Source organism: Pogonomyrmex barbatus, unplaced genomic scaffold (genome assembly GCF_055798465.1).
Source record: "Pogonomyrmex barbatus isolate J1 unplaced genomic scaffold, ASM5579846v1 scaffold1, whole genome shotgun sequence".
NCBI classification, from domain to species: Eukaryota; Metazoa; Arthropoda; class Insecta; order Hymenoptera; family Formicidae; genus Pogonomyrmex; species Pogonomyrmex barbatus.
Window position 1 is genome coordinate 4,994,510 of NW_028297098.1, and position 16,426 is coordinate 5,010,935.

At 33.8% G+C, this 16,426-nt stretch overlaps 1 protein-coding gene and 1 long non-coding RNA gene across 4 annotated transcripts in view; one reads left to right on the forward strand and one right to left on the reverse strand.

The window, feature by feature from the left end:
• Positions 1 to 2,973: 2,973 nt before the first annotated feature.
• dsd (attractin-like protein dsd) overlaps positions 2,974 to 16,426 on the reverse strand; it is a 30,992-nt gene continuing 17,539 nt past the window's right edge. The window contains exons 3-12 of one of the 3 annotated variants that reach the window (XM_011647246.3): positions 15,555 to 15,736; positions 14,469 to 14,863; positions 13,644 to 14,242; positions 13,072 to 13,561; positions 12,433 to 12,841; positions 12,199 to 12,342; positions 11,950 to 12,099; positions 11,485 to 11,872; positions 11,059 to 11,275; positions 2,974 to 10,775 (exon numbers count right to left, since the gene is read on the reverse strand). In XM_011647246.3, coding sequence (XP_011645548.2) covers positions 10,530 to 10,775; positions 11,059 to 11,275; positions 11,485 to 11,872; positions 11,950 to 12,099; positions 12,199 to 12,342; positions 12,433 to 12,841; positions 13,072 to 13,561; positions 13,644 to 14,242; positions 14,469 to 14,863; positions 15,555 to 15,736 — 3,220 coding nt within the window. In that variant the 3' untranslated portion in view covers positions 2,974 to 10,529. The other 2 variants (XM_011647245.3, XM_089081181.1) reach the window with 2 other exon arrangements.
• Positions 14,742 to 15,856, forward strand: LOC148937976 (uncharacterized). The gene is made up of 2 exons (XR_016140366.1): positions 14,742 to 14,878; positions 15,563 to 15,856. It is a non-coding gene; the product is annotated as an uncharacterized LOC148937976 (long non-coding RNA).

Consider the following 16,426-nt stretch of genomic DNA (forward strand, 5'->3'; position numbering starts at 1 on the left):
TTAATCACTAATTGCTATCATATTCCCTAATTAATACGTAGAATGCCAAAATTAAATCACATGTATACGTATCTATTTAAATTTATATAATTGAAAACAAAAATATCTTTACATTTATGTGTGCACTTCTAATTATAGAATATCAATTAGTTTTCCAATTATTATCTACGAGTTTTATCTACCTTTCCATCATATTGATTAATAATCCGTCGATCTGATCCTTCAATTCATCCACGAAATTCATCATTGAATATTTTGATAATCAACGTCCGCAATTTAACTTCGATACCACGCGACGCGATGCGAATTTCAGAAGACGCCGAATGGAGAACGGCTGAGACGAATCGTGTCCGAAAATGTGAATCGAAAGAGAGTGATATAAAATTTAGTATTGCACGCGAACACAATACCGTCTCGACCGCGAAATATATGTATTATTAACGAAGAATCGATCGCGACTTGCCGTCGAACATGCGACTCGCCCGTCGTGCCGCGCTTTTCACCGATCTGAAGGTAGCAAAGAATCGAAAGTTCAAAGTCCGACGCGATATTAAATCCGAAGCGATTGTTAAGGAAAGAATCGCGCGTGAATATTGCAGGGAAAACTGCAATTAATAATTCTTATTACCATTCTTCGTCTTCGATATTCTACTTTTGATAAGAGAATCGCGAAATGTATGTCTGCTTTGAATAATTAAGAGAGAGAGAAAGAGAGAGAGAGAGAGAGAGAGAGAGAGAGGGAGAGAGAGAGTCGCGTCGCCGTCCATGATTTCTTAAGTGAATGACCCGATCGATCGTACGGCAATCAGCAATTCGCAAATTGCTGAATAGATGAACAGTTGTTTGAGCGAGCTTTCTCCCGATACGTATCGTGTCGCGTCCCGAGCAGTAATGCGGTGATGCGCGTTCCACCGAGCTCGAGGCTTGCGAAGGTAAACAAGGACACTGCGTACAATGACAACACGCGCCGCGCCGTGTGTGTACATCGCACTAACGGCGACGAGTTTATTATCGTCACAAAAATATAAAATATTCATCGTTACAAATATATTTTATCTTATATCTTAATTATATTTTATAATATTTTAATTCCTCTTCATAATATCTTTATTCTACTTTACGAAAATTAAATTCTCGATACTGAAAGATACTGAAAGTCTGCCAGAGATCAGTTTATTCTCTATGCATTTTAAATCTTTATGCTTAATAATCTTTTTTTTAAAAGAGAAATTATATTGTTTAAAAAAATTTGTCAAAAAAATAAGGCTCTTTGCTGGAAATTTCGTATAAAAGCCGGAGAAAGTAGTACTTGCGCATACATATATATGTAGATATTATTCACATATACATATATGTATAAAATAATATGAAATAAGAAGTATCATTACTGTACTTTTTTGTATTATAAAGATAATAAAAAAATAGAGATATTAGTCGAAAATTCTTTATATTTGTCGAAGATTTGAAAAAATCGAAATCTAGAAAAATATCGTAATTCTATTCCTCAATCATGCTCAATCAATTATTAATAAATTGCTCTTGCTCGAAATATCCATTTCGGCAATCTCATCAGCTTGAATCCAAAACGATGGATAAATTATAAAAAGTAAAAAATATGATAAAGTGAAAAGAAGAAAATATAGGAACGTGAAATATGTAGTATGTACGTATACTTTTCTGTGAAGTTCTCTTTGAAAAATTGATGAAAAATAAATATCGATTGTAAATGCAGCGATTTATAATTTTTATACCTCGTGATTCGTTGTTTCAAGAAAATAAAATTATGCGATATATTCTCTTCGAGAAATAACTATCATCCGAAATGCAATTTCTTGATTATGAGAATCAATTAATTAATAATAATTAACAGTCAACATTTTTTCCGGTACCTATCAAGGAAAAAAAGCGTTTCGCGTAACAAGACTCGAACGAATTAATATGTCAACTGCTAATTTTATATGCGTAATTAAAAAAAAAATGTAGATATAGATCTCTGTCGAGATACTTATCAAAATAGTTAATAATATATATATATATATATATATATACCAAACATTTTGATACGTATTAAATTTTAATGAATTCTTAATACTATTTTGAAGTAATAAGAAGTCCGCAAATTTGTTAGTCTAAATTTATCTTCATCTTCCATCGAATGAATTACTTAGAAAATCTAATAAATATGTATCAAATTCTAATTTGATAAAATTTACATTTAATTTTATGTATACATAAATAATCGTAGCAAATCATCTTATTTTCTTTTTTATTACAATTTACAATTTTACAAGATATAAAGATTACACAGATTAATTGTAAATCAATTTTCGCAGATATTTTTTTCACATCAAGACAAAGATAAACTTTGTTCTTTAACACTGCACTAAGAAAAAAATGTTGTTGAATCAACAGCATTAGTCTAATTGAAAATAATTTTGTTAATTCAATGACATTATTAATGAAAGAGTATATCATGTTCTTGTTATAATAATCAAGATTTTCGTTTATTTTTTTCTCAATGTAAATATTATAAGTCAAGTGGAGTAATTAATCAATCATTTAAATATTCTTTAAAAAAGGAATTATTAGCACGTAAGTTTAAAAAGAATGCAGAATCTTGTCAATTTTTCAATATTGGTAATAAATTTGCATAATGCAAAAAACGTAAAAATTATACAAAAAACAAAATCAATGAGCCATGCAAATTAATAGACAATAAATCAATACATCGATATGTAAATCGTAATTAATTATTAATTAATATCAATTATTTGTAATTCAAAATTGTTATAATCATGATATTTCCGAGAATAAGAAAGTTTCATTTTTAATATTAATGTTCAAAATATTATACGCGAATTCAAATATTTCGCATTATTACGATGTCATGTATGTATTGTTCCGATTTTCGTAAAAAAGTAACGCACATCACATTCAATAGAGAATAAGTAAATAATATGCACGTACTCACAATTGAGTTTATGTATATCAATTTTATTTAAACAATATCTGTTTTATTTAATATAATACAATATGTACCATTCGTCTGCTCATGCTCGCATGACGTTCATAATAATTTTCTACGCAGTCTAACTTCTAGCACAAAAATACGGGCATAATTTCAAGTCTCCTATTCACGATTCTATACACTTACATACACATGCACGCGCATTCTCTCCCTCTCTCACTCTTTCCTCATCTTCACCATCAATTCTCTTCTTCGTGCTTTAATTAAGATCAAGCTTTCTAGAAAAGGTGTGTCACTTGCCAACTCTTTTGACAATTCAAGTTATTCTTTATTCTCTTGACTTCTTTTAAATATGTCTTTTTTTTAACACGTCCACTTTTTCACGCAATTAATTTTTATACATCATAACCATTCGCGAGCGATCGATAGTGTAATAAATCAAATTTAATTTTTAATTAAGAATACAATTTTTGATTATATTACATGATGCACATTGTAGCATACAAAAAATACATAAAATCATTAAAAATTCCACAAATCCTGTAAAGAATCTAAAAAAAAATTCCTTTTATGTAAAGCTTTTCTTTTATACTCCTCATTTGTGAATCGCTAATTATGAAAAGTTATCCTTGCAATTACGAGATAAAAAAAACTGAAGAACGCAATCGGGGTTTCTGATTGCACAATTCAAGAGCAAATAATTTCTTTTATCTGGACTACCTCGAAGATTTTGTCACAAAAAGCGTGTCCCTCGGAAAGCAAGAATCTTTTTTTTGACTATCGACTTCTCTACTGTTTGCTAAAGACAATAGCCAATCAAAGATAAGTGAAATAAAATGAATATTCGGAGATAAATTTTTTTTCGACAAGAATTCTGCCGAGTTATTCTCTTGGAGAACATGATTCTAAAATTTATATTGAGTGACTCTTGTTTTTCCATGAAATCTTTACATCGTGAAACTCCATTTTCTTTTTTTCCTCTTTTTAAAGGATTTCGCTATTCTTCGAAAATAAGAGATTCTGCTATTGTATTCGGAATACATGCGACTTCGCACGTCACATTTTGCAAAATACACGACTGCAAAAGCTCACCGATATTACAACCATCCATTCGCACGCAGTCACGCTCATCTTTTGTAGACTAGATAATGCTGAATATGTGATCGGATGATAAGCTATGTGCGTGTACGGAGCTGCAATCGTTCATGTTCTTCTTATGTGTTCTTCGATGCACATATGCGACGATCTAAGAATATATCCGCGATGTTTCTCGTTCTCGCTATCGTTTTCTCGGCTCAACTTCCGATAATATGAAAATTTTATATATATATATATATATATATATACATATATATTGTGTTTTGTGTCGAATATGATGAGCACATACACGTGTTAAGCAATTTTTTTTTAATATTTAAATAATATAAGATACTTCAATTAAAATTAAAATAGTTTTTGTCGCGACATATATTTTTAAGAAGTTTTAACTTATACAATTAAATTAATCAAATAACAAATTTGGTTTTATCTAATTTAAATAAATAAATAAACTATAAATATTAAATTTTTATAATACAAAATATCACTTAATACATATATGTGACATGAAATTATTGACCTTAATCGATTTCGTCGGTGATATAAAATTATCTGATTTAATTAACGTTTTAATTCATCGAGATCGTAACAATTAATAAAAATACACGAAGTTTTGCGATTCTTGATTGAAAATTTTTAAATTTTAAATCGTCTAAATGCCGCACGTGAATTACTCGCATCCAGGGATTTCTATGCGATACATTTCTCTCAATTGAGAAACTCTGGCGGTTCTCCATTTCTCAGCACACTACGCTTCAATATTAAAGAAAATGAAAAAACGAGAGTTAAAGCCACTTTTTGAGGGGTTTTAACGCAAAAAGAGAGATACAATCCACACGTATATAATCTAAAAATAGTCCAAACGTTCAGCACATACGGCAAGCCAAGCTTGGTCGGGAAAATCTAGTTCTCGAGACACTGCCTTCGTCCTAAAAATACTTTACGTTGAGAAAAAGTAAGCTGAACACACAAGCAAAATGTGATGAGACGAACAGAAGTCTCGATGCGCTTCCCATAAAAAACGATTCTGTTAAAACATAGAATGACTCGATCAAGAAAAGAAAATAAAAAATTATCCTCGACTTCTTGCACGTGCTTCGAAAATAAACGGTTTAGTAGCTTAGCTTTAAGATACGGAATCATTTCGGAAGCCTTCCTTCGTTGCTTTCTTTTCTATCCTTCAAAATAAATGATTCTTTCGCATGACATTATGTACAAATAATGACTTTATATAAGATATGAAAACGATCGTTAGTCAAGTTCGAGCGGCTTAGCGTGCGAAAGACTGTCAAATGTTCATATGAAAATTACGAAAGTTTAGGATTTCAATTTTTCTTAATGAGGAACGTCGTATCGTGATGTGATATTGGAAAATGGAAGAAAAATGTAATGAAATTTCCGTGAAAATGACTCGAAACCGCTTTAATATCTGATGACGCTCTTTCCGATGACGGTGTCGATGTAAAGTAGCAAAGCTAATATCGCAAATTAATAATCTCAGACTTTATAACACCGTATAATACATACGCGTTACATAAATCACGCGTTCGCCTTCGTATCCCACTATTCGTTTCTCAAAGGTTCTCGCGAGACCTGCGTCGAGAGATTTGAATCGTTCCACCGACTTTTATCAAATAGTTTGTGTGTATCTTACACTTACGCTCGAATAAAAATAAATATCTCCGATTGTGTCCTAGAAAAGTCGTCGCAAGCTATGTATAATAATATACACAATCATATGTATACTTATTTAGTTAGATTATTAAGTACTCTTATCGTACACCTCTCCGTGTTCCCGGTTCCGACTGTGTACATGTGTGTATGCGTGTGTGAACAGCATACACACTTTGCTATTCTTCTTTTGCTATTCCTTGTAAATTAGAATTTTAATCGCATTCCAACGCATCGCGAGATCTCCCACTTGGTGCACTCGTGATAAGCATCGTCGCTCCTTGTCCGAGTTTCACATACCGATGCTCAAGAATCCTTAAGCTAAGATCGGTATACTCGAGTATGCATAGAAATGGATATATTTTACATCGTCGTTTACGCCATCCAACTTTAAAGTTTCTCTACGTTTCACGATTAAAAGAGAGATCTCGCCTATCGGAAAGACTGCGACGTTCTTCGGAATTCTTCACAGAGAAGGTGAGATCTCTCCGGTCACTTTTCTTCCTTCTTCGAGTTGAAAGAAGAAAATCTGAAAGAAGAGACTCTGTGGACCGCGATGGGACCTCTCGCGATGTTCATTCATTCCTACGCGTCATCTTATCAGGAATTAAAGGATAATTAGTACACGACTGGATCAATCAGAAAATCTGGTCGGTCAGTATGGTTACAGATTCTCTTCTAATAGCTTTTTATCGATTTAATTCTAATGGCTCTGTTATACAATTAGCTACTTTACTCTATCGCTTTCAAATATGACCTATTTGAAGAAATATATTAGAATTTACATAGTTTCACTTATCTAACTGAGAAAACCGTTTTCCTCGCTCTTTCTTACATATACATATATATAATATTTATACAGATTAATCTTTTTATAAATGTTAATACATGTATGATATATTCTCCGTTAAATTTGGAATAAATTTTTCTTGGTGAAAAATAACAATAAAAGACTTTTATCTTTCCTCTAATCTTTTCTCCCTATGTGCGTCAGATAAATGAAAGTGAGAAAAGTGAATATATGTGCAGTATTATACTATTCTACTTTTATATATTACTTAAGCCTTTCTGAGAGAGTCTTTTAAGAGCGATGAACAACGCTGGTCCCGTCGCGATCGCGAACAACAATGGTGCGCGATCTTCGTTGGAAAGAGAGAGATAAGAAGAGATTGCGGATTATATCGATGGTTCGCACGTATTATCAGTCGCAGAGATCGATCGGCACGGGGAAACCCGACCGTTGTCTTGGGGTCGAAGACGAAGCTGTTTGTAAAAGGTCAATGAAGTGGAGGAATATTACATTGGCAGTGTTATAGTATACAACAAACACGACAGACAAAAAATCGAAACCGGGATATACTTGAGAGTTTTATCCTCCGAGGGAGACTCGCAACAGTGATAATTTCCAGCTGGTGTAGAATTGAAAGGGCTTGACTTTCAACGACTGTTTGTTTGAGAGTTTTATTTTTCCAAAAAGTCTCAATGGAGATCTGTTTGAAAATTTTACTCTCCGAAAGCGATCTCCCCTCGATAATAAATTTCTCAAGTGTAAGAATGGGATGAAAAAACAAACACATGTATGAGCGCCGATGATGAGACGGGGAGGAGTTCGTCGTCTTATTTAAAATCAATACTAATTAAAATCAACATCCGATACTCATATTGATATCATGAATTCAACCGATATGTAGTAACAACATTTCCACTTTTCATCAACGCAAAAATTTATTCTAGATAAACATATTTTCAATCTTTTGCGTTTCAATTTCGATCCTTTCGTTGTCGAAAATACTAAAGAATATAGGAAGAACAAAAAAATTCTCTTTTAGATCTAAATTTAATAATAATTTTGATAATTACCAAAATTATAATAAATTACATGTATGCAATTGTAGGCAACAAAAAATTAAACAATTACAAGTATGCTCAGCAACGAAAGAATCAAGAATGCTCATTCATTTGTACAAATTATAGGATAAAAAATATTTCGCAATATAATATATTCAATAAAATATATTTTAATAAAATATGTTCTTAATATTTTTTGGCGCTCATAAGAGAAGAGTTACAGTTACTCTTAAACGAGATTACTTCTCACGCTATCCAAGTACAAAAGCTGGTCGTATCAAAAAGTAAATTCGGCAACAAATAATAATCAGATATACATTACCGTTGACAAAAAAATCATTTCTCACAAACGTGACCAATAATTACAAATTTATTTCTAATTGTTATATAATAATTGATTGATTACGTTGAGTGCTATCTAGTCCTCTACGTGCGCGATAACGATTTTATTCATATCTATAGAGCTTTCTTTGGTACGAAAAATATATTTGAGATAGAATGCGCATTTATCGCTTAAAAGGAAGCGATTCTAATTTATAATATATGTATATGTCTCTCTCTCTCTCGACCACGTCTTTATATAAATTAATATTTTAAATATAAAGACAAGAAATTATATGAGTATTAAACGTCATAATAAAATGCATCATATTTGCGCTAATCCAAGTAATAACAAATCATCGTTTATTATTCGTTTGCTCAAGTATGCATTAATTATATAAATATAAAGTATATATACATACATACATATACATACATACATATATATATAATTCAAAAATATATATATAATATGTGTGTATGTATGTATGTATGTATGTATGTATGTACGTAATACATACATCACACAGCACAGTAAAAAAAAAGCTTAATTATTGTAACACTATTTAACATATTTATAGGAAAAATATAATATGCATGTTTATGAATCTTACGACACTTCCTTGTCTGTATCAGGCTATGAAAGTTTCAATGAAAAAAAAAAAGAAAAAAAAAATCATTCCAGTTCCTTAATATAAACACGTTTCACAGATAAATCGAGGTGCGCCCTGAAACTTTCTTTATGTACTGCCGTTATCTTGCGTTAATAATATATACAAAATTCATGAAATTTCCGCGTTTATATTTTTTAGCATTTAAAATAGCGACAAGTAAAAATACATATTTACTATAGAAAATGGAAGTATGCAGTAATTATTACTAATTTAATTCACTTTTCGATACAAGTATAAAAGAATGCAAATAATATAATAAAGGCTTAAAGTTCTTAAAAAAAGTTAAAATGTACGAATCTCGTAAACATATTAGTTAAATGCTCAAAAAGACAGTCATGCAACCAACGTGCAGAATAATTAGCACCGTTACTTGCTCCATGAAACACAAATGAGTTTTCAAATGAGATTCTTATTATAATAATCATGTTAAATTCTTTTTTTTCATTTACTACGCTAAAACTTTGAAAAACATGACCGATAAATTAGTAAAAATGTTTAATTAAATTATGCCGTTAACTGGTATCAATCTCGGATCCTGCAAATTCGGTCATGCGACAAAGTCGGAATTACAGTCATAGTGAATAGAGGTAACGAATAATAGTCTGTTCGTCCGATCTCAGCTGATCAAAGTTTGTTTGAATAAATGATTTATATTTATATCAAAAAAAGAAATGCTAATTTGGCACAATATTCTAATGCAAAATGCACACAGGATTAGATATACGGTTTGTACCTTTCCTAAATCTGCACCGGTTGCAATTGTTAGCTCTACTCACTTCGATTGATTTAGAATATGAATTTTATACACGTTCGCTATAAATGGATGCATGAATAGTGAATTCTTTGACGTATTCATCAATTCTTTCATCTATCTACGTCTTTTCATCTTCACTATTAACAATCCGTAACTTCGTTCAAATCCAACAAAATACAGCCTATTTACAGCTTATGTCGAAGTGTTGTACTTCTTTGAATTTAATGACTTCAGTATATAGTATTAATGAATGCTTTTAATAACTCTCTTATAGCATTTATAAAGTTTTGCCCATTGCACTGTAAAAATTATGCCAAGAAAACAATAAAAGTATAAACTTTTATAAAATTATATTAAATTTTTTCAAATAACATTTTATTTTTAAATTTCCTAATTTCAAGATATTATGTGGCATTTTCTCAGATTCATATAATTAAATCTGCGTTCTAAATTATGAATAAATAATTTTCTAAAACAGATGCAATGGATAAAAGTTTTTCAAATATGCACGAGGCCTGTTTATCCATATGATCGACATATCGTAACTTCTTCGACAAAAACGATCGTCTATTTATCATCTATATTTATATATATGTATATGTGTGTATATGTATATGTATATGTATATGTATATGTATATATATATATATATATATATATATATGTATATGTGTATATGTATATATGTATATATATATATACATATACACAACACTGTACATCATCAATAGAGATCCTTAAAAGGAACTCGAACGTTAGCCGAGTGTTCAATGAACGTTCCTCTCGGCGCATGAAAATATTTCATGCAGTATTCAAGTCTAAAAAGAAAATGTTTCTTACCGTGATTAGCGGACGTAGCCGATCAGAGCATCCACTTGCTCGTCGGCCAAAGGCGTTTCCTTCTATTCGATAAGGAAAGTCGCGCGTATATTTATATCTAGTATTACACGTTTAGTTAATTTCTCGGATAAAATTATCGAATTATTCGATTCACCGATCAATTGCGTGTCGACGAGTAAAATTTTCGCGTGTTTCCCGTCTTGATCTCGGCACAATTATCGTTCGTACTTTCTGTTCACTTCATCAAAGTTCGAAGATAAAAGTCCTGCCGTATTAAGCGCGGGCAAGATCACAGAAATAACTCTAAGACTTATCATAGTCACGCTCCATCGTATCATATCTTGTCTGTTTACCGCTAAATGCAAGTGGAGTCCGGATGTTGACTGGCAGATTTTCTCGTCTTTTTCGGCTCCTTCGTCGTTAATTCCTGAGATGGTCTGCGCGGGCTGCCCAGCGTCACCAAAGCGGACGCTACGGCTAGACCAGCGCTCTGTCCGGCTGGCGTATAAGATTCGCCGCCAGTCGGCAATCTGACTAGCAGAGACAAAACTGCCGCTCTGTTACCACAACAAGGCTCCAATGCAATTGGACTGGGAGCATCCTGCGAGAAAAAACAAATCCAATAAGGAATTATAGATATTATTTGAATTATAAAATTGCAAGATATAAAAATTCATATAATAATGATAGAAATAAAATATCTAAAGTTCTTGAGAAAAATATATAAAAATCTTCTCTAAAACAATTCATTTTTTCTGTACAACAGAATCAATACATGTATATTTAACTACAAATAAAAATAAATAGTTATATAAATATTTTTTTAAGATTATAAGATTCATTAAAAAAGTACAATATTTAAGAAATGTTTAATTCATGATTACCTTCTTTTTTTTACGACAATTGGTAAAATCGGCATCACCGCGTTCTGGATCTGAGCTATCCACGTCGCGCTTCTCAATCTCTACCAGAACCTGACTAAAAGCTCTACTAGCCATTTGCTCCATCTCCAGGAAAAGCCGTTGTCTTCGTCGATACATATCGTATTTTTGCTTGATCTTCCAGAGAATGGCAGCCACTAGTAGCAGAGCGAGGAAGCACCTATGCGGTGGCATGTAATCTCTAGTTTACAAGTAAGTACTGCCTGAGGTTCAACATGCGGCAAAGAGACTATGTAAAATTTGGAAAAATAAAGCGTACAGCCAATGTTGTCTCTCAAGATTAGACATCGCGGTTATAGATTTAACGTAATTTTAATTCGCTTTATTTTGAGTTAAAAACCATTCCAAAGTCTAAGTTATGGTACTCACGTGCAGAACGTAATGAAAAATTGTTGTAGATTCAGTTTGGAGTATTGAGAAAACGAAATCTGAATCCACAGAGGTGGTTGAAAGTCATAGACATACACGTAGAACGTAGTGAGAGTATTGTTATCTTCACTACCGAAGTTATAGTCTGCTTTGCTAAAACGGTGTTTATACATAGTTGTTGTACAATTTGCACCGAGTAGCAATGGCTTTTCTGGACTATTTACTTTCTTGATAGTCACATTCATCTTCGCAAGTACAGAACATGTAATGGAAAACTCGGCGTCAATGTCGGCTTTCGGTGGCGAATTCTTAAAATTAATTGCTCGATAATGGCGATCTTCCTTCTTGCTTAGATTAAATGTAAACTGATAGTCGATAGCCAAATCATCTAAAAAATGCAAATATACAATTATAATACAAAATTATTGCAAGCTAAGATAAAAAAGCATATTGCAGTTAACTCACAAAAACAAGATCCTTTATTCGTGGGATCTCCATGATAGAGACCAGATACATCACAACGTTCGCAGTGGTCGCCAATAATGCCTTTAGTTGTACAGAAACATTTACCCGTCTCGCTCGTACATTGAGTACCTTGATTGTTGCAGGAGCAAGCTGTAATAAGAACATAAGTATCATTCAAATGTCTCACCATTCGTGACAGTTGCAAATGATAATGACATTGCGTGTTGCAAAAAAAAAAGAATTACGTACGCTGACATGTAGCTCCGTTGAGTGGACTACCGTAATAACCGGGGATACACTTATCGCAGTGTGGTCCATAAGTCAAGTTTCCGCACGGCTGAATACATACGTTACTATTTGGAAGACACTTGCTGTGACCGTTGCACTGACAAGCTATGAAATAATCAAGAAAAATGGATTAATGGATTAATATGATTAAAATGTGCAAAAAAAGCAAGATTCAACATAAAAAAATTCACTTACTTGGACATTTCGTGAAGTACCAATGATCGAACGAACATGTATTTAAGCTCTTACTGCTGGGACCACGAGCTCCACCAGGCATGCACGAACCTTTCCCAGTGCCTGATCCATCATCGCACCAGCCGCATCCAGGATCCGATCGACAAGCGGCGCACGATGCATAAAAGCTGCACCATTCTCTACCAGTTTCTGTAGCCCGGCACCGTGCATCTATCGTCGTCCATTCGCGGCATTGTCCATATGGAAAACTGGCCGGGTACGCATTCTTGTCTACGCACTTAGCTTCGTTTTGACACCAAATACAGTCGGATTCCGTGCAATTTCGACACGTTGTATATTCCACACACGGACTACGACACGTGTCCATTGTTAAACGTTGCGCCTGGATCGTGCCATTCAGTACACTCACCTATTTCATAAATTCGTAAAATTATTATTTATTTAAATCATCATTTATTTAAGCATTAATTACTTTATCAGCTAGGATTATAACAAAAATTAATATTAAATACATCTTTGTTAAAATTCATTAGAAGAGATAGTTGTAATTAATAAAATGTTCTAGAAAAATAATTAAAAATATTTGGATATTTTGTCGTTTCATTATCTGATTAGTAAAATGTCGGAATGTACACGCACCTCCCGAGTTTTTGACTGCGGTTTACAACGGTCAGGCCCGTTGGACCATGACCAAATGCAACGCGAATTACTGGAGCACGCATGACATGTGTGTAATTGTAGACATTCAATACCAGTGTTTGCGTCACATTGTTCCAGTTCTGTGATCGGCCTAGAGTTCGGCGAATTTGGATGGTCCCGGCATTTTTCATGCAAGCAACTCTTGCCACACCATACGCAATTATACGAAGTCTGCACGCACGCGACGCAATCTGTAAAGAGTTTACAGAGTTCTTCATGTGACGTCATACCGCGGGGCGGCGTATCGTCCAGACATCTCATATAAGTGCCGTCATGTTCGTCATATTCCTTGTGGTTGAGCACATGCTGCGGTATTTTCATGATTTGTAAGCATAGATTGTCCCGCTTATGCCACATGCACTTCACACCTATCCTTGCATTCAGGCACTGATTCTGATTCGTTAAATGCTCGCAATTGCCGGGAGTATACCTATGCAAAAACAATATTACAACATCCGCATATAAATAAATATTTTGTTCGTTAACACAAGATATATTAGATTGGATCGTACCTCAACATATCAGAGAGCATTTCACCAACAAAGCCACCATAGATATACATCGACTTCTCGAAGACGGTCGCGCTGTGACCGTATCGCGGAAGATCGCTCATATCTGAAGGTATAGTATACTGATGCCATGTATCGCATGTAACATCGTAACCGAGGATATCGGCCGAATAACATCGTGCACCGTGTGATTGTTGCGTGTCATTATGCATATTACCGCCAAATACTAGCATCAGTCCGCCCGAGATAAAGGTAGCCGTGTGAAAGAAACGCGCTGACGGCGCTGATGTCAGCAGTCGCCATTCGCGATAATGAGGATGATATGAGTACAGCCGGCTCGTTAAAACGTGCGTGCTCTGCGACTCCGATACGTAGCCGCCGTATACGTAAATGAGATTCGTGAGGGGATCGTAGGCGGAACTATGTCCATAACCTCCCTTCACTGGGAAGCCAATTGTCTTGACGATCTGCCATTCGCGCGTACTCATAGAGTACTCCTGGACGGTGTTTAAGTAACCATATTGCGGCGAATAACCAAATATCACAACCATCTTCTCCTTCTTATTGTGAATCTGCACCAAGGTCGCGGTGTGCCCGGCTACCTGTAAAAACAATTCGTTAAACAATCGAGTTAATGCGAGATTCCATTAGATGATAAGCCATATATTGAACCTGTTTGGAAAGCTTCCAGCAAAGTAGATTATGATTGTTAAATTAAAATCATATACTGATTATAATAAACAATTACTTGATAGTCTTGTAAAAATTCAAATATGCCTCTTAATAAACGTAACATCATACTTTTTGGATCAAATAGATAATGCGCACCTTTAATGGACCACATATCGTCTTGTTGTGGCAATTATCATGTACGGTGACGTTCTCCCAGACTTTGGCAGACACGTCGAACGCCCAGATCTCATTGGTTACGGTAGAGTTCTGCACGACGCCACCGTACATGAATATCTTGTCGCCGAACAGCACGCACGAGTGCGCGTACCGTGGTAACGGCACTCGGCCCTCGACGTGAGGTGTCTCCCAAACATTGCCGTTATAATCGTACACGTATATCATCTTGGCACGATGGAAACTCTCACCGCCGACCACGTATAGCGAATCTTTCCAAACGATGGAACAGTGACTGGCCGAACCTTCCGGCGGTAGATCTTTGTACGTGACACTTTCCCAAAACCCACGTTCGCTCTTCTGGCTACAATCTGCACCTGCAAAGATCGCACGTGAATAAAATATTGTTTTACTTTACTTTTTTTATTTAAATATAGTATATTTATTTCGACTTTGTGTATTTTATTCTAATATATTCAAACTAATGTATTTCGACAGAAATAGTTTGTAGAATGTCATCATTAATTTATCCATTTTCTTAGATCGCAAATATACTTTATTTGCCTTGGGAGATATATTAAACAAGCGTGTACCACGTAATGATCGTTATATTAATGCTGATTACGCTACTATAATTACGACAGCTATGGATATATAGGATAGTAACATTAAACTCGAATATCGGATATCTATTGATCGCATGACACTAAATACTATTACATTAGCATGCTATTATCCTAGATTGAATTTCTGAAAGACATATCATGCCAAACTTGATAAATTTAATAAAATATATATATTATATATAATAATATAATTTTATAAAATTATTAAAATCAAAATATATCAAAATATATTCTAATTAATTGTATTTCATCTATAAATGCATTAATTCATTATATATCTTCATTATACATCTTCATGATCAATTTTATTCAAAGATCAAAAAATATACTTTTATTTTTGATTAACTTTATTTTTAGATATGTATAAAGATATGTATAATTTTCGGATGTTTTAATATTAATTGTAATTGAATCGTCATATTTCCTTTATTTATCTTTTTACCTTTATAGCCGGGAATACAGCGGCAGTGATGACTCTCGCGATCACACTCGCCCTGGCTATGATGATACGAGCAATTATTCGGGCATACCTGCACGTCGCAAGCCTCACCGGTCCATGTGGCATCACAGGTACACGTGCCTTCGATACATACGCCGTGTCCAGAACAGTCAATATCGGAAGATCTGCAACAGATGTATGTATATATACGAGATATCACTGAATCAATCTTGACTTCGAGTAGCACGATGCTATTGTAATGATGTAACATCGTTAAGTAAATACGAACATTCATGTGCTATTTACCCAATTGTACAATCAACGTTTGTATCAATACCTTTCTACGGAAAAAAACTCTATTGATCAATATTTGAATGTTGCAAGATAGAAATGTAAACAATTCTGAAAAAGCATGAATAATGAATCGTTCGTGACGAACCTTTTCATGAAAATAATACCGAGTCAAAAATACGAGTTTTTCAGAAAAGGACATTACTCTCGTCCAGCACGTATGAAGTTTAGAGTTGAACCAATAAAATACTAATTGTATCTCAAAAATGTCCAGATGTATAAATATGTCTTCCGGATATATAAAGGATCAAGCGATTTTCCTTTTGTCACAGTCCATCTTCTAACTGTGGATAATATTATCAAATATGACGCAGATATGATTACGCGTAAATATTATTTTTGGCTCGTAGAGGAAGCTCGATAAAGTCGACTTCCTAAGCCGACAGCGACCCAATTATGAGTTATCGGCGATTGTCACTCTCGTGTAATCTCTTCTTTCTATTTCGCATCTCCCAGACTGATCGCTACCTTTCTTTCTCAATAAACGTGGCCGTCGTGACATAACTCATTCGATTCTGGTAAGA